This window comes from Podarcis gaigeae (assembly GCF_964106915.1).
Source record: "Podarcis gaigeae genome assembly, chromosome: 11".
In the NCBI taxonomy this organism is placed as follows: Eukaryota; Metazoa; Chordata; class Lepidosauria; order Squamata; family Lacertidae; genus Podarcis; species Podarcis gaigeae.
In genome coordinates, this window is record NC_139687.1 from 8,210,170 (window position 1) to 8,235,305 (window position 25,136).

The 25,136-nt window shown below is 38.6% G+C and overlaps 1 protein-coding gene across 8 annotated transcripts in view; it reads right to left on the minus strand.

Annotated features, from left to right (window-relative positions):
- The window catches only part of FANCC (FA complementation group C), a 193,901-nt gene that overhangs the window by 42,623 nt on the left and 126,142 nt on the right, over positions 1-25,136 (minus strand). For 6 of the 8 annotated variants that reach the window (XR_014555962.1, XR_014555963.1, XR_014555965.1 and 3 more), the window contains exons 2-4: positions 16,757-16,963; positions 14,344-14,428; positions 12,204-12,298 (exon numbers count right to left, since the gene is read on the minus strand). Coding sequence is in view for 2 of the 8 variants with exons in the window: in XM_083702039.1 (XP_083558165.1) it covers positions 12,204-12,298; positions 14,344-14,428; positions 16,757-16,963 (387 nt within the window). In the remaining 6 variants the exon portion in view is untranslated. The remainder of the gene's footprint in view (positions 1-12,203; positions 12,299-14,343; positions 14,429-16,756; positions 16,964-25,136) is intronic. The other 2 variants (XR_014555964.1, XM_083702040.1) reach the window with 1 other exon arrangement.

Genomic DNA, 25,136 nt, shown 5'->3' on the forward strand with positions numbered 1-25,136 from the left:
GCTGGCCCCTGGCCTCTTAAGTGAGATGGGTGCACAACCCCAGAGTCGGTCACGACTGGCCCGTACGGGCAGGGGTACCTTTACCTTTACCTTTATGACTTCCCTTGATCAGGACACTATACTTCTGTTGATGCAGCCTAAAATAGCATAAGCTTTCTTTGCTGCTGTATCACACTTTTGACTTATGGTAAGCTGTAGTCTACTAACACCCCTATATCCTTTTCGAATGTACTACTGGAATGCAAAGTGTCCCCCATCTTATATTTGTATAGCTGGTTCTTCCTGCCCAAGTCTAGAAGCTTACATTTGTCCCTATCAAAATTCCTTTTACTAGTTTTGGCCCATTCTCCAATCTGTTAAGGTCATATTGAATCCCAATTTCTGTCTTCAAGAGGCATTGGCTACTCCCAGTTTGGTGTCATCTGCAAATTTGACGAGCAATACTTTCATCCAAGTCGTTTCTAAAGATTTTAAACAGCAATGGATTCAGGACAGAACCCTACGGCACCCCACTTGTCACTTTTTTTCCAGGATGATGAAGAACTATTAATTAGTACTTTTGGAGTTCAGTCAGTCAACCAGATACAAATCCACCTAACAGTTATCTTGTCCAATGAAAATTTCTGAATTGCTGAAGTCACCAGATACCTCTCTAAGCCTCTTCCTCCAAACAGTGGCAAACCAACAAGGAATGTGTGCTCACAACTCCTTAAGGAAAAGCTGGTAAAACCATTAGCTGACTGGATGGTGGGTGATAATGGGGAGAACATTCAAAGCGCAGATCTCAAAGTTTACAAAGAAAACGCAAGTTATCACATTAAAAGAATGGAAGTCATCCTTCTACCTTAGGGCAGATGATTTGTCCATGTAGCCCAAATTATCCTATTCTAATTGGCCAAGGCTCTCAATGGTTTCAGGCAGAGATCGTTCGCATCACCTGCTGCCTAATCTTTTTAACTGAAATTGAACCTAGACCTTCTGCATGCAAACTGCTATACCATTGGGCTACAGTCTCTCCCAATCTTGCACCTCTCTGTAATTCCACAAAGAATCTTGCTATTTTCAGTCATGTCTAAAGTAGGTCTCTCAAATTATAGCATTCACATCCTGAAGAGGACCACTCTGAAAAAGGTGAGTCATTTGCATTTCCTGTTTTTCCTCCTTGTCAATAACCCTATTAATTCACTAGTTTAATTCACATTTACTTTCACCAATTTCCTAAAAAAGCAAGATTAAAGCATGCATTTCTGAGGTCTTTAAGACACTAAAATCTACCAGTTCTTAACTTTCTTCTTGAAATGTTTAGAACCTCTTAAATTTACTGCTGTCTTTCTGCCTCTTTTCCTTTAAAATCCTGCTTACATGATTCTGTGTCCCCCATGCCATTTAAATGAAATTAGTAACAATAAAACACTAGTATTTGGAAAAATCCATTTCACTACAAAACAAACAGAAACCTAGAGAATTATAGTGGTTCAAGTAACTGAGAAGGATGCCTGCTCACTCGCAGACTGTCTCAACACCCTCTGTTTATATAGCCTATTCCATGAGCAGGATGCTGACATAATACAGCTTACTGATTTTCCACACTCTGATCCAATCATAACAAAGTCTGCAGATCCTAATTTTGCTTACAAGACCTCTTGCATGCTTATTCATTAGTCCATTGGGGGAGGGAATGTAAAATCAGTTTTCTACTAACCAAAATACATTAAATAATACAATAAGTTTCAGAATACAGCTTGCGCTACACAATTATATTTCTGCTAATATTTATTAAGGTCCTAACAATAAACTTAACAAGAATTTATTATCAGCATGTATGCTGATACAACCAGAACATTAGATGTTGTTTCCTGACATACAAAAAATGAATCAAAGAGGGAAATACAAATATTATCCATTTGAAAACCTTGAACAAATTAGGGTTTGAAAGTGCATAATTACAAATGCCGAACGCTTGGATTTTACCCTCTACTGCCTTGCAGGGTATCATTGGGAGAAGAAAAGGCTAAGGAGTAAAGCCTACACAAATCTGGAGTGGAGTCCCTAATATGACTGGATGGTGCATTGTATGCCTCTTTCTGGCAACTCCTGCAGCCAAGCTGGTGCCAAATGTATTGCTCTGTTTTTGTTTGGACCACATCAGTGAGGTCAAGATGGGGGTTTGGTGTCTGCACAGCCCAAGACCTCTATACACTTCCATCAGTTCCAACCAGTATGGACAATGGCAAGGGTTGTAGAATGACAAAAGTTGTATTCTAACAACATCAAGTTTCTCATCCATGATGTTCGCATTGAGAAACTAAGAAAGAAGATTCTTTGTCAGAGGAAGACCATCTATGTATCCAACTCAAAGTCTAAAAGTCACATGAACTAACCTAACAAGTTAAATATATTTTTGAGAGAGGGATGCCATATACACACACACACCCCAATCCAAGGATCATCTAGTCCAACCCCCTGTAATGCAGGAATCACAGCTAAATAATCCTTGACAGAGAGCCATCCAACTTCTCTTTAAAAACCTCAAATGAACAAAATATAGTGTCCAACCCAAGGGAAGCTATAGTACCACTCTATTTTGCCTTGGTCAGACAACACCTAAAATACTGTGTCCAGTTCTGGGCACCACAAATTAATTTAATAATAATAATAAGAAGAAGAAGAAGAAGAAGAAGAATAAGAATAAGAATAAGAAGAAGAAGAAGAAGAAGAAGAAGAAGAAGAAGAAGAATTATTCATTTACAACCCACCCATCTGGCTGAGTTGCCCAAGCCACTCTGGACGGCTTCCAAGACATAAAAATATAATAAAACATTAAACATTAATAGAAACAATCTGATCCAATATAAAAGACACAGTAACTTTAAACAATTTATATCAAACAAAGCAACATTTAACAATCCATCAGACTCTAATAGTAAACAGTAAAATTAAAATCAGCAAATAATAATTAAACAGTTCAACCACAATAAAAATAACAGCAAATCACAAAGCATAAAATACCACAAAACATACAAAACCTTGTAAAAGGATCAAATTGAGAAACAAAGATGCACAACTTATAAAACTATTTTTTTAAAAAATATCCCTGAATTCTTCTCCTGCCAGCTGCTGCTACTGTTCTCAAAGTCACAGTCTGGGAAAGGCTAGGTGGGGCAAGGCAGGTGGAAACACCATTCCCTGATGAGGAACAGAAAGTCTCCCCCCCCCCACAGACACAGTTCTTCCTCTGGAGAAGCTGTCTTATAAAGGCTTCCAGGGTTGGAGGGTGGGGCAAGACAGGTGGAAAGGCAGTTGCCTGATGATGAACACAAAGTCTCTTCACCCTAAAGTTACAAGAAATGAGATTCCAGCTAAACATCAGGAAGAACTTTCTGATAGTAAGGGCTGTTCGACAGTGGAATGGATTTCCTCAAGAGACTGTGGGCTCTCCTTCCTTGGAGGTTTTTAAGATGACCCTTGGGGTTCCCTTCCCACACTACAATTCTATGAAGGAGAGTCTGTCCCCTTTTGAAGTTGTCCGTTCCACTGTCAAACAGTTCTTACTATCTGAAGGTTCTTCCCAATGTTTAACTGGATTTTTTTTTCCAGCAATCGGGCATTATATTTGGCGAAAGAGTTAACACATTCATTTGAGGGGTGGAAAAAAATTAATGGTAGTATGTTTACTTCAAAGAGAGCCATCCCCCACCCCAGAGCATGCCCTGTATAATTACAACTGACAAAAACAAGGAGGACAAAGAAAGTGGAGGGAAGCAACCTTTCAGAAAAACTGACATAAGCAAAAAAAAAGTACTAAGAGGCCTGTGCAATGCTGTTTACTTCAGAACTGTTACCATCAGTGATGCAGAGGGAAAGACTGACAAATATCTGCATGCTGTGACCACCCACATTATGAGAAGCACTATGATTAAAGTGAGTTCTGTGTTCCTATATCTGCCAGCACAGTCTGCTCCATGCTGTAATTATTATATCTGCAGTCATCTTTTAATTACTTTCACATGTTGTAGCATGTATCCTTACACTAACTTGAAAAGCAATGAACATTCCTGTTTTTAAGTACATGAACAATTATACAATATATGCTGGATATTATTCTTTGTTTAAAAAGAAACAAAAATCATTTTGACCAACAATTACTGTATACTGTAACATTATGAAAAAAGCAATATTTATATAGTACCTAAAGTTTTCTAGGCACTGTAAAGAGCAACAAACAAAACAAACATAACACTCTTTGCCTGAAAGCTTACAGCCTAATATGGATGATACAAAAGGAAAAAGACATGGGAAAGAAACAAGACAATTCAGGCACTGTTTCTTATAAATGTACATAAATGTTTAATGCCTAGGCAGAATGAGTACTAAGGAAGACTTGGAAAGAAAGGCAGCTAATGGTAGCTGGCCCCAGATGGGAAGGAGCTGATACAAGTGGAATGTGCTGTCTAACCTCTTCCTCTGCAACAGCTAACTGTAATGGCTGCTAATGAATGGCAATGAACACTACCAAAGAATTTGCTTTAATGCTTGCATGAATAAGCTACAGCATGATTTAAGCATTTCTTTGATCTCTTTTTATTTTACAAAAATAAAAGACTAACAGTGCAATCCTTCTTTGAGTATTCAGAAATAAGTCAAATTGCGTCAAATAAGATCTACAAAGTGCAACCTTTAAATGTTGCTGCTATTTTAAAAACAACTTGCAAACACTGCTAAAGAGAAATATATAAACCCTTTAAATATATACATACATGCCACTACAAGAAAAAAAGTATAAGCAGTGGAATTAACATATATGTGGAGATAAACAAAAAGAAGAGAACCCATGTCTCGCTTCACAGTTCATCACATGAAATGGGCTAAGGTACATGGGGGGCAGTACCTAATACAGCTTAAAATGAAAGAGAATTGCCACTTGGGTCCTCCTGGGCAATAACATCCTCTCATACCCAGTGACAAAAGATCTATACTAGGTCCTCTTCCTTGCCTCCACTTAGCAGAAGTTATTATTTTCTTGTTTTTCTGTAACTCTTTCTTGGCTGAGTCCTGGTAGACCTTGCAGGCCATTCCCCACCTGCCCTGACTCCAGCTACGAAAGCTGAGGCTGCTGAAGAAGTCAGAGACAGTCTTGTCTGTCTCTTAATGCAGATCCAGGTAACTGAGCCTGAGCTTCCACAGCCACCACCCACCATGAACCACCATTGGCAAGATTGGCAGCAATAGTAGCAGATATCCTCCCTGCTTGTGATCATATTTTATTCTCTTGTTAATTATGCTGTTTGAAATGTGCATTTTATATCTAACTACTTTTAGTAATGTTTTCTTTTGAAATGTTTAAGATAAAAAAAATCTCATTAACTTTGCTGCGTTAAATATGCAAACATGCTCACCTGAAGCATCTAAACCTACATCTAAACCAGAGTCTATTCTTACACACACCATGGAGACATCTAAACCTGCTCTGTCTAACCCTGTTTCTAATGGGGAGTACGGAAGCATCTTGGCTAAGCAGTGTGCATCATAGCTAGGACAGTGTCATCCATTTATAACCTTCTAAGAGAGCTGAAGAAAGAACTAGAACAGCTTGCTTCCAAATTATAGCTTTCCCAATGGTTGCAAGATATGAAAAGCAAGGTGGAACAAGGATTACAGAACAGAGCTGGGTCTTGTTCTTTCACTCCACAATATTTGATATCAAATTACTTCAGCTAAGTAATTTAGACCCACAAGCTAATAAGATAGCTCTTGTGGTTTGTCCACATTATGATAAAATATGGCAATAGCATTTATGAGATACTCAGTTATCTTAACTTTTGAACTTCTGCAAGAGAGCAATACATCTTAGATATGTGGAAGTTTTATTTTTAAAAAACTAAAGCAGAGACGTATTCTTACTTTTAATAGTAGCATGTTGCTTGATAGCAATCCCAGATTTATTTTTAGTGGATAAACAGTAGCAAGAGTTTTCAGTAACCTCATTAGAAGCCTTTGGCGATTAAAGGAAACCTACAGGTGAACAGTACATCAACTATCCAAGCAGCTCAGACTAGATTAGATCAGCATATTAGTTCTAATCTCACTGGCTGGGATGAAGATGGAAAAGTAGACAACTAAGAACTGGGAGTGTTGCTTCAAAATTAAGGCTCTGGGGCCCATAAGCCTATTTTTCCAACTGTTGCAAGTGATCCATTAAAGCCCCAAGAACAGGGCTGGCCAACATAGCAGCCTCCAGATGCTTTTATTATTATTTATTAAATTTCTATACCTTCCTTCATCTCAGGATCACGGGGCAGTTTTCAATATAAGAACACATAAGAATACATACCATAGTAGCAAACAATAACCCTCTCATAAACACATAGTTTAAGAAGGTCACAGATTGTTTAATTATTCAATTGAAATTACCATCAGCCTCAGATGGGAGTTGTAGTCCATCAGCATCTGACAGACACCATGCTGGCTGCCCTTGCTCTAAAAGAACAATTTCGGGCTTCTTTTTCAGCATTGCCCAAAGAGGAACAAGACAGTATGGTTAATATGTTATCAGTTCTACAAGGTAAGCTTTTTGCCCAGCTGCCCTGCCAATCACACTAAACCTTGTTGTTCAGGTGGTGCAGTTATCTAAACTTCCAAATGTCCATGGTCACTGCCACTGCAGAAAATTACAAACACAAGGATTTCAAAATATGAATAATTAGGAGGTAGCCCTTAATTAACATAAATTTGTGAGTCCTATAAGCTCAGGAACAGAAAAACTGGTGGGCCTATCAATAACTGGAACCTTTTGAACTTAGATGCCAAGCCTCATCCTATAAAGTGAAGTGCTAGTCCTGCTAACTCCAGAAATGTCAAATAATGCTAGGGAAACAAACAGGCTCAGGTGATGAACAATTTAAAAATAGGGCTGTGATCTATATTATACCTACTCTCCCATAAACAAGATTGGAAGGGCATAGGAATGAGGAATGTTGACACGCCACACACATTAGAAGAAATCTTCCTTGCTGTCCTGAAGCCCCTAAACCAGTGAGGGTTTTTTATATACTTTAACACACCTACTGCATCCTCTCCATGGAAGGAGGCATACGTTGCATATTTATCTGAAATTATGCATTCTATCCACTTTGGCATAACACAGATGACAACTCTTGCTGCTATTAACATAGCAGGAGTTCCTAATTTCAGACGGAGTTGTTTGTTCTTCCAAGACACTTCACTCTGATACATCCAACTCTAGACCTAGTCACTTGTTCATGCTGCTTTATCAATAACAGAGAGAGAATGCCATTAAAACAGTTGTTAGGTCAAGGCGTGGGGCAGGGAACAACAGCAACAAATCATTGGAGACCATCACTAAAATAGTCTATGCCTAACTGGCAGTAGCTGTCTACTTTAGGAATAACAACCTGTTACAATGTAATAAAGTACGTTTAGGCTACAATCCTACACATATTTACATAATAAAAGCTCTACTGAACTCAGCTGGGTTTACTTCTGAGTAGAGATAGACAGGTTTGAAGTACTTAAAATGAGGCTCATAAACACAAATTTACTTATTACCACAAATCCTTTTCTGCATGTTCAGTCTCTGTATTGACTTTGTATTGACTTTCAAATACACATGGAGCAGAACCACTGGATGTGATCCTGCTTTCCCTGCCGTGTGTTCAGTCTGCAGGTAATGTTGCAAGCAAAGGTCTAAACTAATTCTTACCATCAAGAAAAAGGCATGAAACCAGACCCAAAAGATTCCAATATTTTGGAATATAAAGTAGGTTTATCACAGAGGCTTTAAAAAAACTGGCTTAGTTACTATGCAGAAAGAGAGGTATACTTCAGTTGTGGGAAAGAAAATATATTAAGCTAAAATTCCATGAAATGTAGAAAGTATGGGGCATAATACGTATACAAAGATATCTGACTCACTAGGAAGGTTTTTATTATTACTAGCTATTGGCATGGTACACACAAAAGGAAAAGCCACTGAAAGACATTGGCAGCAATGCAGAAGGTAAGTGCACTTTAGTCTCTGATGGGAACAGAACTGAAGAGGACAGTTAAGTGCTTAAATTCCATTTATTTTATTTGGGTTGAATATGCTTAATGTTCTGTGTGTGGTGCTCAGCCTGTGAGACTGCCATTTGCAAGGTAATATAATAACATCATCTGACCATAATGTGTACTGTCAAAAAAGAAAAAACCCTACATATGTTCACTGGAGCAAATTATTCATTAAGGTTTTTTTGATTACCAAATAATTTAGTACTATGGCTATTATGAATCATCACCACAAAGCAGCATGCTAAATGCATATTACTAAACAAGCTGAACTATTAGCTCATTTATCTGAAAGGCTTCCTCATGAAAAGGGAAACTGTGGTTACAGAAATTAAAAATATTTCTTTTGAAACATGGGTTTGATTAAGAACAGAGGTGAGGGACCTGTGGCCTACCAGGGGTTGCTTGACTCCATCTCCCATCAGTTCTAGCCTGCATGGCCAATGGTTCCTCATCTCCAGTATAAAGTATCTAACACAAAGAGAAAATAGCAAAACAAACCCTAAGGCTATTCTAGGCCATTGCTGCCTGCTACAAAAGAAACTACTGAGGAGAAAATAGATTAATGTGGATTACAGTTAGAGCAGAATGAACCTTTTTATCTGAAATATTGATTTAAGAATTAAGTGTCTATTCCTGGGGTTTAGGTTTTTGTTGCAGTTTTTTTTTTATAAAAATACTTCCGCTCTCTGGACAACAGCCTATGCACAACCATAGAAAACACACACGGCAACGCTCCAAAACTTTCATGCAAGGTAGACCAGATGCTGATTAAAACAGAAAGTCTATTCATTAAAAGAGTGGTTTCAACAGGTCATGGCTGATTTCATGGCTTAGCTATCTGAGGAATACATCTTTCTTCACTACATCTGGTTAATACATGAATAAAAAATCTGGATCCTTCAAGAACACTAAAAAATTTCATTTTGACATCATGCAGCACACCTTCCAAATACTCTTATCTTCAAGACAAAATGAAATGCTAAATCCTTAAGGATTTTGTAAATTAATTAATAACACTTTAAAGAAGTGCAAGTAGACCTCCATTTGAGCAATGGGAATATGGCACTCCTCTCCCTCACTGCAACCCTCTTCACCCCATTAAATTCCACTTGAAGTGACCCTCTGGAACAGCATGAGATGGCATGTGCAGGCTGCAGTGAGAAGGAATTAAGAGGTTCTTCTTATTCATACCTGTTACCATTTATCAAATATCAGAAAAAATCGTCATGGCAAAGATGCCAGAAGCTAGATCACGGCAAAGATGCCAGGGCAGAATTAATTGGATTGCATATTGCAACACAAAGCTTAGAACTGCAATTCATCATCATCATTATCATCATCATCGTGGAACGCATATAGGCAACCGGAAAGAGGTGCAAATACCATTCCATTTCCTCCCTATGCAGTATTCTGGAAGGAGATAGAAGAGACAAGCACCCTTCTATCTGGCAGCTGTTATTACACTGGGAAGCCTGCTTAAAGGATGAAGAAACAGCAGGTTTTGTCATTACAAGTGGACCTTTTGCTGACAAGATTTGAAGACAGAAACAGGATGTGGCAATAAAGAGGCACATACAGTGGTATCTCAGGTTAAGAACTTAATTCGTTCTGGAGGTCTGTTCTTAACCTGAAACTGTTCTTAACCTGAGGTACCACTTTAGCTAATGGGGCCTCCTGCTGCCACCGCGCCGCCACCGGGCAATTTCTGTTTTCATCCCTAAGCAAAGTTCTTAACCTGAGGTACTATTTCTGGGTTAGTGGAGTCTGTAACCTGAAGCGTCTGTAACCCGAGGTACCACTGTACTAAGGTGTGTCCTAACTCCTAGTCCAGAAAACACCAACTCACACAAAGTCACCAAAGGATTTTTTTTACAGCATTTCTGAACCAACAGGTTGAGCCTAATCAGATGATACTTTAGTGATACAATTATATATCTTTGGAGAATGGGGAACAATTTGAATAAGAAGCAAATTACATCTGAAAAGCCAATAATCACAATAATGCATATTTAGGCTCTAAGCTAACAATGAATATATTCAGCTTTTTAAAAAAATCATTACAGCATTGGAGACAGAGGAACATAGGAGCTGACATTGGCCCATCCAACTCTGTACTATCTACACTAACTGACAGCAGATCAGCAAGGGGGAATGTTCCCTCCCTGCCAGCTGAGTGGTGCAGTGTTTGAGTCCCTTTGCTAGTAGTGCTCACTGGAGGAAGGAACAACTCCCTCCAGCAAATGCTGCTAGGAGAGGGACTCAGGAGCGGCGGTTGGTTTCACCAGTGATATATACTGCTGAGTGAAGCCCACATCGTGGTCTGCTCCTCATACCGGTACTGGGCAATATATCGCCCAGGCCTAATAGACAACAGATGTTAGGCTATCCCTGTCCAGATAGGCGTGCAACTAGGCCACCAGCCAAATCAAGGCCACCTGAGCCTCAAGCGGCAGCAGCAGCAGATCCAGAAATACCCACTGCTTCTGAGGGAGTGTAACCCCATCAAGAGCAGGCAACCTCTCATCCATTCAGTCTAGGAAACAAACCACTAAGAGTGCATCTGTCATATCTGGATTGAGCTTCAGTTTGTTTTTCATTAAATATTTTTAGGCGCCAGGCAAAAATATTCCCTCTTCAAACAGGCCTTTGGCTAATTAATATTCTACAGCCTTTTAAATGTGTCTGTGGGAAGCAGAGTTATTGTTTTGCTGCTTTGCTTTACTTATTTACTTGTTTTTATCCTGTATTTTATTCTGTGAACTGCCGTGAGATCTTATTGTCTAATAAATAAACAAATAACTGATCCCATCACCTTGTCCATATCCTTGAAACTTACTAACTGAAACTCATTCAACATAGAAGGAGTAGACAGTGCTCTGGACACCTTTCAAGATTCATCTGCTGTAACAGAGTCGAGATCCCAGTGGATACAAACGATTTGATCCTTAAAATGCTTTGCAAACAAGTCACAGCAAGCTACCATCAGTTCTGTAAAGACTCCCAAATGCCTGATGCTGAAGTAACCGTCAGATTATAAACTGCATTATTAATATCTCAAACGGCATTACTATTAAAACTGTACAAATGTAGAAACAGCTACCCGGAAAAAATATAGAGAACCTCTAGCAGCAGCAGCAAAGTCCAAACTTACTATACAAATAAAACTTATCAAATTGTTCAGTTGTGTGTAACCCAGAAAAATAGTAAACATTTCTCACACTGAAGCAATTCTGCCTTTCACAGTCCCATTATCACTGAAATTTAAATGACGTAATGCATAGATACACATGCAAGTATTTTGTGACACTGTTAAGAAGCAAACAGTTCTCTAAAATTATTAAACTGAGACAGTATGTCAGAAGGATTTTATATGTGACTTAAGAGAAATATTGTTATTGTGCCACTCACATTTTCACAATATATTCCTGGAAAAAAGGAGTCTGTTCCATGAAAATACAATTATGAAACATGCAGCTCAACCTCTGCCTAAAACAGGCTGAAAATGGAACAATGCATGAGTTTAAGTATTTTTCTAGGTTAAGGAGTAAATACGCAATATGAGTATTTTTAAAAAACCATAAAGGCCTACATTGAAGACTTCAAGCAATTGTGGATTCATTTAACTAAGAGTGAACTAAAAAAATTTTAAGCTGCACACAAATATTTTCTTTCACTGTCTTTGAATAAAACTTGGATACAATTAGTTTCTCCCAAGACTAGAAAGATTAAACAAAAACAATAGAGCAAAATTATAGAGCATATATAAATTGTTTTCAAAACAAACAAAGGCATTCCTCCACATTACATTATTTCCCCCTAATTGAAAGTTTGCTTTTATAGTGCTCTCTTGCTTACTGATTTGTAGACTTTGGTCTTCACTTGAAGTTGCCAGTTTAAGCTCCACTGTATTAAGAGCTATTAAAATTACTTAAACACCACATCTTTCTTAACATTCAAAAGGAGAGACAGCACAGACTGTATTTTAATTAAAGTAGAACATATTTCAACACAATGTGAATGTAGGATGTCTCTAGAGTGGTTTCTAAAAATGACATACTGTCTCTGTGCTGTAGATGCTGCACCTTTAAATAATCAAGTTAATTTAAAGCAGTCAGGGAGAGGATTCATTTGCTTACTTGTATCCAGCTGTTGGCCTTCAATTCCACAGGGTTCTGTGGTTCACCACTGTACAGACAACATAAGCACCACATTAGAATCTTCTGGCATTCGTCTGCAGATAGCAAACCAAATAAGAATATTTTTAAAAAAATCAAAGCAGAGCAAGAGCAATCTTTTGTTCATGTTAATAAACAAAAAATCCCAAGGTCTAAAACCAGTCTTTATCCTTATATTTTTTAATTTTTTATTTCAAAGTAATTCCATTAATCCCATATAATAATGGTTTAAACAATGTAGGAACCTGTTAATATTGTTTTCAACAATGCTTTTCAATGACATACTGGAAGGGAAAGGGACAGAATTCCTAATATATTGAGGATCTCCATGCTAACAGCAATCCCTGAACTATGGGGGAATGATTAACTCATCATATAAACGGTCCAGCATAATGTTTTTTATTACAAGCTATATCAAGTCAGACCAAGCTGGCTTTCTGCCATGTAGATAACTTTATACTCCAGCCAGACAGCTTCTAAATGCAGAACATCTTAGTAGGGCTACTAAAAGACAACTTTCAATCTCGGCTCTTGGTGCCTATAAGGACTACAGCAGGTTATAATGGGCCTTCTTAGAAAAAAAGTTAGAAAAAATGAATATGGGATAGATATTTATTAAAATTATTGCTCAGTTTCACCAAGCCTTCACAGCCGTAATTAGGATGAATGCATTTAACAGGGGTAAATAATTTTAATGAGGGAACAAAACCAGAGGGCCCACTATTTCCATTGCTCTTTGCAATTTCTAAAGAGCCACTAGCTAATGTGTTGCATAGTAAAGGATGTTAAAATTAATGAAATTATTCAAGTCATTAGATTGTACAATGATGAAACAATAGTCTTGCTACTATCACCTACAACTAACGTATGGTCAGAGCCAGCAAATTTATAGCCAATTTGCAGCTCAATTATCTAAAATCAGAAGTACTCTGGGCATAAACCTAGCCATTCAGTAAAACATTAAGATGCTTCTGGGACTGTCAGTACACACAAATCTATGAAGTAACTTAGACCAAGTTCTCAGGTATTTATATGCTATCTAAGGAAGCTTAATTAAGGGTGAGTGATGAAGAAAGTTCAATGGGACCTAAAGCACAGGAGGTGGGGTAGATTATGGCTGGACCACATTATGGCAGTAAATACAACAGTTCTGCCCAAAATCATTTTATTGCTTTAAAACTAGTTCACAGGTGGTACCTGTTATCTTATATTAGGTTTATCTCATGTTAGCAGCTCCAACAGATGTAACTGGTAGAGAGGGAAAGGGTTCATAATTTCATATCTGGTGGTCTTGTGTAGTTGTCATAGTGTTTGGGGGGAAATGTTTATGCTGTAATGTATGCGGTAATAAGATAGTGAGTGACATGATGGATCCCCAAACTAGCTTTACTATCTTCAATGGTGCTTTCAAAGAGTTATTCTTGAAAACATGTATCATATTTATTCCTGCATATTTAGTAACAGCTGAACAACAAAATCCTCTGGTCTAGGGTTTCCTAAACTTGGGTCTTCAGCTGGTTTTGGACTACAAATCCCATCATCTTTGAACACTGGTCCTGCTAGCTAGGGATGATGGGAGTTGTAGTGCAAAAACAGCTGGAGACCTAAGTTTGGGAAATCCTGCTCTAGACAATTTTCAACAGATCCTTGGTATCAAAAGTTGCGATAAATGACCCTTTTAGAGAACATGAGAATAATCTTTTGCATTTGCTAGTTCACATTAAACCACAGTCTATTTTAACTATGGTTCAGTAAGAGATGCAAAGCAGGCCAGCATAAAGATAGCTTCATGTGTTCCAGAAAATACAACTCAAGTCTCGATGGTTTCAATAGCAGTTAAGACACTGTAACTGCAAGTGGATAGGAGGACAATAAGATGTTTTTAAAAATATTTTATCACTTAAGGTATTATTATTTTAGTGCAGGGATGGAGAACCTGTGGCCCTTCAGGTGTTGTTTGATAACTACACTCATCATCCCTGACCACTGCCAATACCAGCTGGGGCTGATGGGAGTTAAGAGTCCAATAGTCAATATTCCAATAACTAACAAAATAAAAAACAAATATTTTTATTTCACAAAGCTGATTTCAAAAACTCACCATAGCCAATGACAAAGGGGTTCCAACAAAGTCTTCCCAATAATTGACCAATTAGTGGAAACTCTTGGATTGCACTAGTACAGTTCTGAAATTAAAGAGAATAGGAAACCAAAAATATTGTGTGTCAAAATGTTTTGGGGGCCCAAAATAAGAGGGGTTTGTAGAAAGTATCTGTAGAGCAGAGCCTCTTCAAAGACAAAGCTTGTATTCCATCATTGTTGAGCTCACCCTAAGAACTTTGCAGATGCTTCCACAAAGATGGCACTTTTTAAGATTGCACTGACCATAATGGAGAAACTTTGCGGGACACAAATGCAAATTCAAAATAGGTTAAGCTCCCACCATACACTCGGGGTGGGGGGATGGAGAGCATGTGGACAATGTGCCCCTCCCCGGTCCTGCATAGAAACTGCTGGCCAAACACTGCTCACTTCAGTATTCTTTCTTGCAGGATGCTGTTAAAAACATGTGAGACAGTAACGAGAAGAGTGATGGAGATTCAGTGGCCTTCCAGATATGGTTGAAGTCCACCTGCCAGCAGCCCCAACTAACATGGCCAATGGTCAGATTACGCAAACTGTAGTCCAGCAACATCTGAAGGGCCACAGAATCCCTATCCCTGTTTTAGGACATGAAAACCTCATACAACTCAAGGTTAGAAAGCATGAAATCCACATGTAACGTGAGATAATCACATGTTCATGACACTCAAACATAATCTGTAGTTGACCAAGAGTACCCTCTGGGTGTATCAACATACAACATAGTCCACCAGCTTCCTGCAATAAAGCTTCATGTATGCCTGAAAGCGCAAGAACACATTGAAGGCTGCAATACATGGCTGGAGAGTTGCACCTGGCCTGCTTGAGGGCAAAAAGAGGTGGGTTTGGCGGCTTCCTTTCCAAAACTGGCAATAATTCCTCATCATAGATCAAACTTCTTTCATATATATTGCAAGACCTTTCTATTTAGCCCACTTTCTGTGTGTGGCTAGGATGATGCTTATAAAGTATGCGGTTTTAATAGTTGATACATGAAGAAAAAGAAATTAAAAATTAACACATGGTTTTGATATATTGCTATTTTCCCTAGCTTTCAAGATGGGATGGATTAAGTCAAATAAATAAAAATAACAAATTATTCAAAATGTCATGCCTCTTACATCATACTATGGATTATACGAAGGATTGAGTAGAAACTACAGTACAAAGAAGTCATGAAATTTCTGTTACTGTTTGCTATATTCTACATGACATCATACTTAAGTCAGTTATAACCTGAAATTTAACAGACACTAAAGCTACAAAACCTAAACAACGTTTAACCAAATGGAAAGCAGCTTTGCTATAAAAGTAATGCATGGTGTAGTTTATAAACATTCTTACGCAATCAGTCCATTTTTTCCATTTTTGTAGTTTTACTGTCTAATAAACAGAGGCTTTTAAAATGGTACTAACCTAAGATAATATATAAGTAGCAGAAAAGAAAATTGTCACAAGCTGCTGCAATAAATGTTTCAGATTCATCCCATAACTGGAGCTAGGCTTCAGCAAGATTTTGTAGAAAGGTAGAATATAAATTCAACAAACAAATAAATGAATATTGGGCAAATACATAAGATGAATCTGTGGCCAAGTTCCACAAGACATTCATTATAATTAGGCATTTCAGGAGGTGGGAATCAGTTTCACAAACACACAATCTAATTCATCACTGGTCTATAGCTTAATTTTCTATAGTCCATCAGATATTTGACAATTATTATCTATAAACATTTTTCTCACCTTATACTAGTAATGTAGGCTAAATGCTGTAGCAGTAAAATACATTTTCATGCATACAGATATAGCAAAATGCCCCAATGACTAATAAATTGTTTTCAAAAAAATGGTAAGGTATTCCAGGGCAATACTAATTTTGCACAGGCACAACTAGAAATAAGAAATATTTGCTTGTGATCCAACGATGGTGGCCTGAAATTTCTTTGAATGCCACATCAGTAGGGTTACTGTGTCAGCAGACTCCTTAAGATTTAAGAGATAAGTTATAGTATTGCATGTTAAGAGTCTTTAAATAATCCAATTTATGACCTGAAAACCAGAATCAGATACTTGTTTATTTTAAAGTATTTTTAAAAAGGTTACTGTGTTGAGTAGGAAATCTCATGTGAGAACATAACCAATCAAAAAGAAAAAGCTCCTTTCACAATAAATCAGGAACACAGGAAACACATTCCTGTTTGCATTACCTGTGGCTGTTTCACCAATTTGCTTCTGTGATCCAGCAATACATTAGGTCAATGCTACAAGGCTCTCTCTGCTACTGTTAGCTTTCTGTCTTGTCAAAATGTGGGGTGCAGAACGTTTCTGTAACAGTCTTCAAAACAGTTCATTCTTCCAGTTAATTCACTTACCATATGTTTCAAAGCTCCATAAATCTGTAGTAGAAATTCCTGTAATTCAGGCAAGTGAAGGCAGACATCTTGCTGAGATTCTGAAGTGCTTGTCTGACCCCATTCAATAGTCTTGTGCAGCCAAAAGTCGAAGCCGAATTTAGTGACTCTAGTATCTTTGGCCATCCCCTCACCTTGATAGTTAAAAAGATGTATGAGAAAGCTCTTCTGTGATAAAAAAAACAACAACAGTAACACTTTGCTAACATTTAACACATGGTGAGATACATGATTAAAAATGTTTGCAGTTTGCATGATGCATGTGAATCTATTGGCTCCTAAAATGGAACATTTCTACATTTCTGTGCAGAAGTGGAAGAAAAATAATCATTACAATATATGGAAAAAAACTGTTATCATGTTCCTGCATTTTTACTATTTTCTAATCAATACTTTGCTAAACCAGCAGTGAAACAGCATTCTGGTATGAATAGTTAAGGAAACAGACAGACACACACACACACACACACACACACACACACACACACACACACAGAGGCATGTACAAACTGTAACCTTTGGGAAACAAATGCACAGTCCGAATTCTATTTTTTAAACTTAAGACACCCTTGGGCTGCAATACTTCACCCAGAAACCACATGTTTGGAACAAGAGCAATACTGCTAATTCCCAGAATTCACAAATCAGAAGTCTTTTAAAATATCATAAATCACAACTTTCCATGTAAGATACATATTTGAATGTTCTATGACCACATCAGAATTCAACCACAAATTAATGTTTCACATGGAGAGAAGGGAGGTTATCATTTTTCTTCCTAGAAATTGCAATAACCTATTCAAAGTGCTGATTTTGACCTATAAATCACAACACCTCAAGGACCGCTTCTTTCCATATAAACGTACCCGGACCCTGAGATCATCTTCTGAGTGAGGCCCTTCTTCGTCTACCTTCTCCTCAAGAGGCCCAGAGGGTAGTAATATGAGAACAGGCCTTCTCTGCTGTGGCTCCCCTTCTGTGGAATGCTCTTCCCAGAGAAGTTCGCCTGGCACCTTCATTATACACCTTTAGGTGCCAGGCAAAAAAGTTCCTTTTTAACCAGGCCTTTGGTTGATTTGATTGACATCCTATTCCCTTTTAAAATGTGGGTTTTTGGGGGGAGCAGGGTGTTATTGGGTTGTTTTTATTTTGATTATGTATTTTGTGGTTTTATATTTTGATTTTATTCTGTGAACCACCCTGAGACCTCCGGGTATAAGATGGTATATAAACTCAATAAATAAATTAATAATAATAAATTCACTTTCCATGCCCCCCTAGGGCAGATTTATTGGTTTATATGATGGTGATGTGAGACATGGGCATAGTCAGGATTTTTGTTGTGGGGCAGGACTTTGTATGGGGGGGCAAGGACTTTGTGGGAGGGGCAGAACTGATGTGATTGGTGAGTTAATTAAGTATTTCTATTGTTTTACTTGATCTAGGGGGGTCAGCTGCCCCTCTTGGCTACACCCATGATGTGAGGAACCCACAACAAGTTGCCATTCGGTTCATGACAGCCAAGTTTCTCCAACACGTAAGATCAAGATCACAGCTAACGCTAAGCCAAAAAAGCTTCTAAGATGTGAGCCAGAAAGTGACAAAGATTGTTCATGCCATTGGAACTAAAATCTGTATTGCAGAAAAACCACAAAAAACTATGCCACAAGGTGGAAATTTATTGTATTTACCAAGGATACAGGGCGGACGAATACTCTGCCAGTTGTATAAGGTGTAGTAGTACAGTAGTCTACACCCGTTAAGGTGTAGACTACTATATTACTACTACTGCTGCTGCTGCTACTAGCTAGGGCATGTATACAAATCAAGGTATGACTCAAGACAAATTAATGTGGTATGTATGTGTGGCAAAGAAAAGGAGCTTGGAGTTGCATTTTAAGTAGCAAGATGAAAAAATCTGAAAAGTAAATTAAATGAGAAACCTGAGAGCCAGTTGCCTGAGAGCTCCTAGCTCTTTAAAAAAAAAGTAAACAGGGCCCTCAAATTCACATTGGGGCCATCATACTTGGGGCTCGTGGGTCTTTTAAAATCTATTCACCCTTGCAGATACCCATCCACTCATGTGCCATTTGCTTTTTTATAGAAAACTTATGGATAAAATGATTTTCCCTAACCAATAAACTAGGAGCTTAAGGGGCATGATGAGATTTACACTGGGGAAAAGTTTAACAAAGCCCTCCCTAACATCCCAATCTCAGAGGTGAATTGGAGGTGCCTAACTAAAGATACAGGAGATCTGATCACAGTTCTCAAACACTGCTTAGAACAGGGGTCAGCAAGGCTTACCAGGCATGGGCCGGATCACTCCCGCAGACATCCTCCGTGGGACGGACTGGAGCAGCACAACGCCAAAAATCACATCTGTGCATGTCCACAGTGCCGGAAATCACTTCTGTGCATGCCCAGATGCCAAAAATCTCACCTGCGCAGAAGCAATTTTTTGTGTCTGGGCATGCGCAGAAGTGATTTCCAGAGCCACGAAAGAGAGTCACCGTGCCTTGCTGGTTTAGTGCAGCACACAGCTCGGTTCGGGGGCGGCTCATGGGCCGGTTAAGCGACCCTCATGGTTGCCAACCTCTGGCTTAGAAGAAGCAGTGACTGAAGAGCATGCTTTAGGGCAAACCAATACTTCTTTACAGATTACTGCTGCTGTTACCTGGGTGTCATGACCCAGGTGCAGACAACACTACCTCCCTAGATTCCTACCTGCTCATCCCCTCATTTTGGATATTTGTTAACATTATTACAAAAGGTGCAATAAGCCCCCAATGCTGTCTCATCCAAGGGGAAATTAAACCCTGTAGCTCTACTCCTCATCTTCTTGCCACTCAGGGAAGTGGGGTGCATAAACTTTATGCTCTCTAGCTTTGGCTATTAGTGGTAGGGACAAGATCAAAGGGACAAGAGAACTAGGGCAGGGCTCCACATCCTATGAGGAGAATCCCCGTCCATATACCCTATAGTCACCACAAGTTATCTTTTTGTGTGAGGTTAAACTTTGATACGTGGAGACTCAGGCAGAAGTTGAACAAATAAGATTTATTACAAATACAACAAGACACTAAACACTGTCTTTCTTTCTAAGCTCAGAGACTCCTTTCTCTAGCTGTAGACATTTTCCTCAGAGTGGATGTTACACACAGATCAGAACCAATTCTCCAGCTCTCTCTCTCTCTCTCTTCTCCTCAAACTATCTCCCTATCTGAACACTCTCTTAGAAACAGAAAAAGTGCTGTCTCCACCCCCCCTCTGGCTAGCTGTCTTCATAGTCAATCAGAGGCTCCAGAACCCTGCTGGAGTTTCGAAGTACCACACCACTGGTCTAGCTCAGATGTCTGTCACATTGTACCAGTTTCATTAGGTGGGAGGCATGATTTGTAGACAGCCCTGGTGAATCAACAGGAGAAGGGAATATTTATATTCAGAAATTTGTTGCTGCCAGAAAAAGAAATAGAAAGCAACACCTTACTTAGCAACCTATATGTAGTTGCCAATCTTGATGTTGGCTGAGTTTTTTTTAGAGGTAGAGAAACAACAATAACAGAAAACAGTATTTTTCCATACACTTTTATGAATTTGGATACTACTCAAAGTGGGGAAAGCAACAATTCAACTTGGTGGCTAGTGTTCAAACAATGTCTGCATTATATATATCAAAGGAAGTATACACAAAGGCCATGTTGTTTTCATTGCAATTACTATTAAAGTTTTTTATGGATCTGGATTAAGTCAAACTATAGTTCCTATTCTTTATTAGTCAATTATTGGAGAAGAAAAGATAATGAGCATTCAGTTGCTGAAGGGCCATTGCAGCAGTGAAGAACAAAAAGCATACTTATTTATCCTATAAAACATGGTGCTTTGAGCGATGGAGGCTGCAGGTGGCAATTGGTGCGACGAAGAGTGGTGGCAAAAGAGAAGCACCTCTTTTTCTAGAAAAACAGCCCTGATTCTATGATTCCTTGCAAAGAACAAAATGCACCATGAATAACATCAAAACTGCATCAATCAGAAGCACAACTAGTGCACAGGTGTAATATGTAGACCATAAACTCTTCACAAGTAAAACCATCCTTTAGATGTGGCTCAAGCAGTTCCTCTAACTGAAGTGAATTAATTAAGACTAGACCTTCAAATTATTACCTTCTTAATGCAACAAAATTTTAGAGATTTAACACTGTGTTCTATAAAATGTATAACCAACGGTGCATGAAGCCTCTGGGTCCTAATACAACTTTTGTGTTTTCCTATCCTGAGCTTAATCTTTCTTGTGGTCAGGGAAACAATCATACGCACATTGAAAAAGGAAGGTCAGGTGGCTGGCTCTATGGACTTAATGAGGATAAAGAATGGATATCTGTTATTTTAAAATTCAAAGATATAATCTTCCAAGGAGTTATGCTGCACTTCTTCCCATTATGGCTATTACACTGTATTAAGATATATGTGAATGGAATATTGATTATTGATGTCACTGAGAGTCTATACAGAATACATGGAAATTCTATGAATCTATGGAATAGAGCAAGAAACTTGATTAACACTGTAAAGTGAGGTGTACAATGGAATTATTTAGGTACTTTAATAGCATATAATTTTACATGAGTTCACAGAAACAACTAATAACCACTGAGTCCTACAATTTTACATTAGCAAATATATACATTTATAAATTGAGATAAGATTAGATGGTTTTTTTTAACAGATGATTGCAAATTCTTGCAATCTGGATATAATTACTTTTGATCTTGACACAAGCAAGGGTGATATTGGGATATAATTTGGTGAGCAGAAGATAGCTTTTAGTTTAACAATTCGGGGAAAAATGGCTGATTTGGTTTTTCATTACACACATTTTCCCCAAAAGAATGTGTGTGTTTTTGGATAATCTGAACTCAGCATAAAGGATGCTGAAAAAAGTCAAGGCCACTGAAGAAGGCTAATAAGCCCAAACACAGTTGGCTTTTCAATTATCCAGAAAATCTGAATTAATAACATTAAGAACATCTTATGCTAGCATTTCAGCCATATAAATAGGATGTCGATGCTTTATATAAAAAGCAACACTATAGTGAAAATCGGTTGAGCATTATGACCTCCATGTTTTAGTAAACATATTCTCCAAATGTGATCTTTTACCTGTCTCTCAACAGTCTCAGTAATCTGGTCCAGGGAAATATGTTAATTAGCCATTAGAGATTTGCATTGTTTAGCTCTGCTACTAATTTGCAGCTGCTCCACTAGGCATTTTTAAAGAGTCTGTCATTTGACACTGTCAGTTTTATGCACCTGAACTTTAGGGCTGGGAATCCAAACTTTGGTATTCAACTAAGCACCACAGAGGATGCACAGTAATGTTCTCAAAAATGTATTTTCTATTACCTCAGAGAGCTTAAACTATCCATCACCTGTAAAAACTTTTCCTTTATATATTCTCAACAAGGGAGCTGTCAGATACCCTCCTTTGCTACAGGTGAAATCTAAAAAAATTAACATGTTAAAAATTAACATGGGATAGTAGTGAACTGAGTTTTACTCTGAGAAGGCTCACTGAAATTAATATGACTAATTTGGGTGAATTAATTTCAATATGTCTACTTTGAGTAAACTTAGTTGAATGCCACTCATTGTCTTTTTCATAAAGAAGGCGTATGTGTGTGTTTTAGAGAGGGAAAGACAGAGCATTTCTATCACTGCACATGGTGCTTTACAAAGTTATTTACCACAGGAATTCTCATGCTAAGTGCTCCACTTGAATTTGCTATGTGCTGAGGTTTAAGGAAACTTAAACAGATATCCAAACAGTAAATTATATTTACTATCAATACCAGTTCTGTTAGCACCAGAGAGTCTAAGGTCTTGCAATGATAAACTAAAAAAACAAAAAGCAAGAGACCCAAGGGAACTATGACTTACTTTTGAAAATAAGGCCATATTCACAAACAGCTTCTGGATAGTTGGCAAAAAGAGACTTAAAATGCACTTTACTGTATATGACATCTTAGTAGTAAATGAACATGGAAACCAATGAGGAAATCCCTTTTTCCATTTCTTCATTATAACTTTCTAATATACCTATATACTTCCCAAGAGGCCAAGAAAAGCAATGATTTCACTCATTCCATGTATACCTCTCAAAGAAGTCTGCCACTTCCCTAGAGGGAAGAAAAGAATTTCTGCATTACCAAAACTAAGTGAAATCAAGGAAGGAACTCAACACTATGCCTACAGGCTGTTTAAGCAGCACACTGCTTAAAACAAACTCCACTCAACCTTGATGGCACTCAAATGAAAGAGACCATCTGAACTACAAAGTCTTTAAATTCTTTAAAGACTAGTTTAAAGACTAGTTTCAGAAATCCCAACACTTAAGGTGTCCCGTCCCCCCGCCCAATTTTCAGAGAGTCAGTATTCTAATTTAGTCTGGCAGACTACACATTACATGCAAGCTTGTGTGAAAGAAAACTGTATTTTGATTAAACAAAAAAGCTTTGCAAGTGATTTTGAACAGAGAAACAGTTGGGGAAACACCACCATTTCCCTACTCCAAATCCACAACCCTAAGCTGATTTCCCATTCAAATCTTTTAAAAAGTACGTCCATTGAGTGAATTCTGGCAAAAAAAAAAAACAATTGAGAAGGGTGATTGGGAATAGGGAATAGGAAGTAGTTTTCTACCTCCTCTTGAACTATGAAAAAACAAAACATCACAACTAGAAGAAAGCAGGGAGGGAGAGGGAAGGAGGTAGGGAGAGGAATGAAGATTGATTTCTATAAGATTAAAAATAGCAAAATGCCTTTAATAACTTAAGAGTGATAAAATATTTCAGAACAGTATCCATGTTATTTGCAGAGCACAAATCAAAAGACAGGAGATCCCAATTGTGTGTATAATAATAATAAATTTTTACCCCACCCAACAAAATATTAAAATACAGTAGTCTGTTAAACATTAAAAGCTTCCCTAAACAGGGCTGCCTTCAGATGTCTTCTAAAAGTCTGTTAGTTGTTATTCTCTTTGACATCTGGTGGGAGAGCATTCCACGGGAGGGGGGTGCCACTACCGAGAAGGCCCTCTGCCTGGTTCCCTGTAACTTGGCTTCTCGCAGTGAGGTAACTACTAGAAGGCCCTCGGCACTGGACCTCAGTGTCCAGGCAGAACTATGGGGGTGGAGACGCTCCTTCAGGTACCAAGGCCGTTTAGGGCTTTAAAGGTCAGCACCAACACTTTGAATTGTGCTTGGAAACGTACTGGGAGCCAATATAGGTCTTTTAAGTGTTATGTGGTCTCGGCGGCCGCTCCCAGTCACCACTCCAGCTGCCGCATTCTGGATTAGTTGTAGTTTCCGGGTCACCTTCAAAGGTAGCCCCACATAGAGCGTATTGCAGTAGTCCAAGCAAGAGATAACTAGAGCATGCACCACTCTCGTGAGACAGATAGGGTCTTAGCCTGCATACCAGATGGAGCTGGTAAACAGCTGCCCTGGACACAGAATTGACCTGTGCCTCCATGAACAGCTGTGAGTTCAAAATTACTCCCAGGCTGCGCACCTGGTCCTTCAGGGGCACAGTTACCCCATTCAGGACCAGGGAGTCCTCCACACCTGCCCACCTCCTGTGCCCCCAAAACAGTACTTCTGTGTTGTCAGGATTCAACCTCAATCTGTACTGAGTCCACTCCTGTACTGTTAAATGTATATGGGGCCTAACCCATACCTTCTGCTTATGGAGCTTGGGAGCCAAGATGGCAAGCACGGAATCCCACGTCCCCTGTATTCAGTGAACATGTTTTGAAGGTGCAAACAGAGCTAGAATAGTTCTCTTGAAAAGGCCTTTTCAGTCTTCCAAACAAAAGCAAGACTGTGAAGACTGACTTGATGTACCACACTGATGCTGAGCATGAAAACAATAGAATCCTGCTTGTGCTGCCCCAGCAGCAGCTGAAAAAGGCACCATAGGATCAGGTTGCCTGACACATTAGACCTTAACCGAGTTTGTTACCATATATTATAGATGGGAAAGGTCACGTAACCTATGCCATTGACAATGAAATACTATTCCCTCTGGTTTATTTTCAGTTACAATTAAGTTCCTCCAATTAATGCCTACACTACTGCAAGGGTAAACTCCCCCCCCCCCATATTAACTGTGACTGTTGAGTCTGTCTTCCTATTACATTTCATGCTGCTGCAAAATTACCACTGACTGAGGAGTTCTAGACAATTATAATTCTCCTCCAGTTACTCCAGCTGCTTTCGGGGAGAGAACAAAATAAAGCCTTGCTCCTTCCTGCCTCAGAACCACCCAGTCAAGTGCTTGT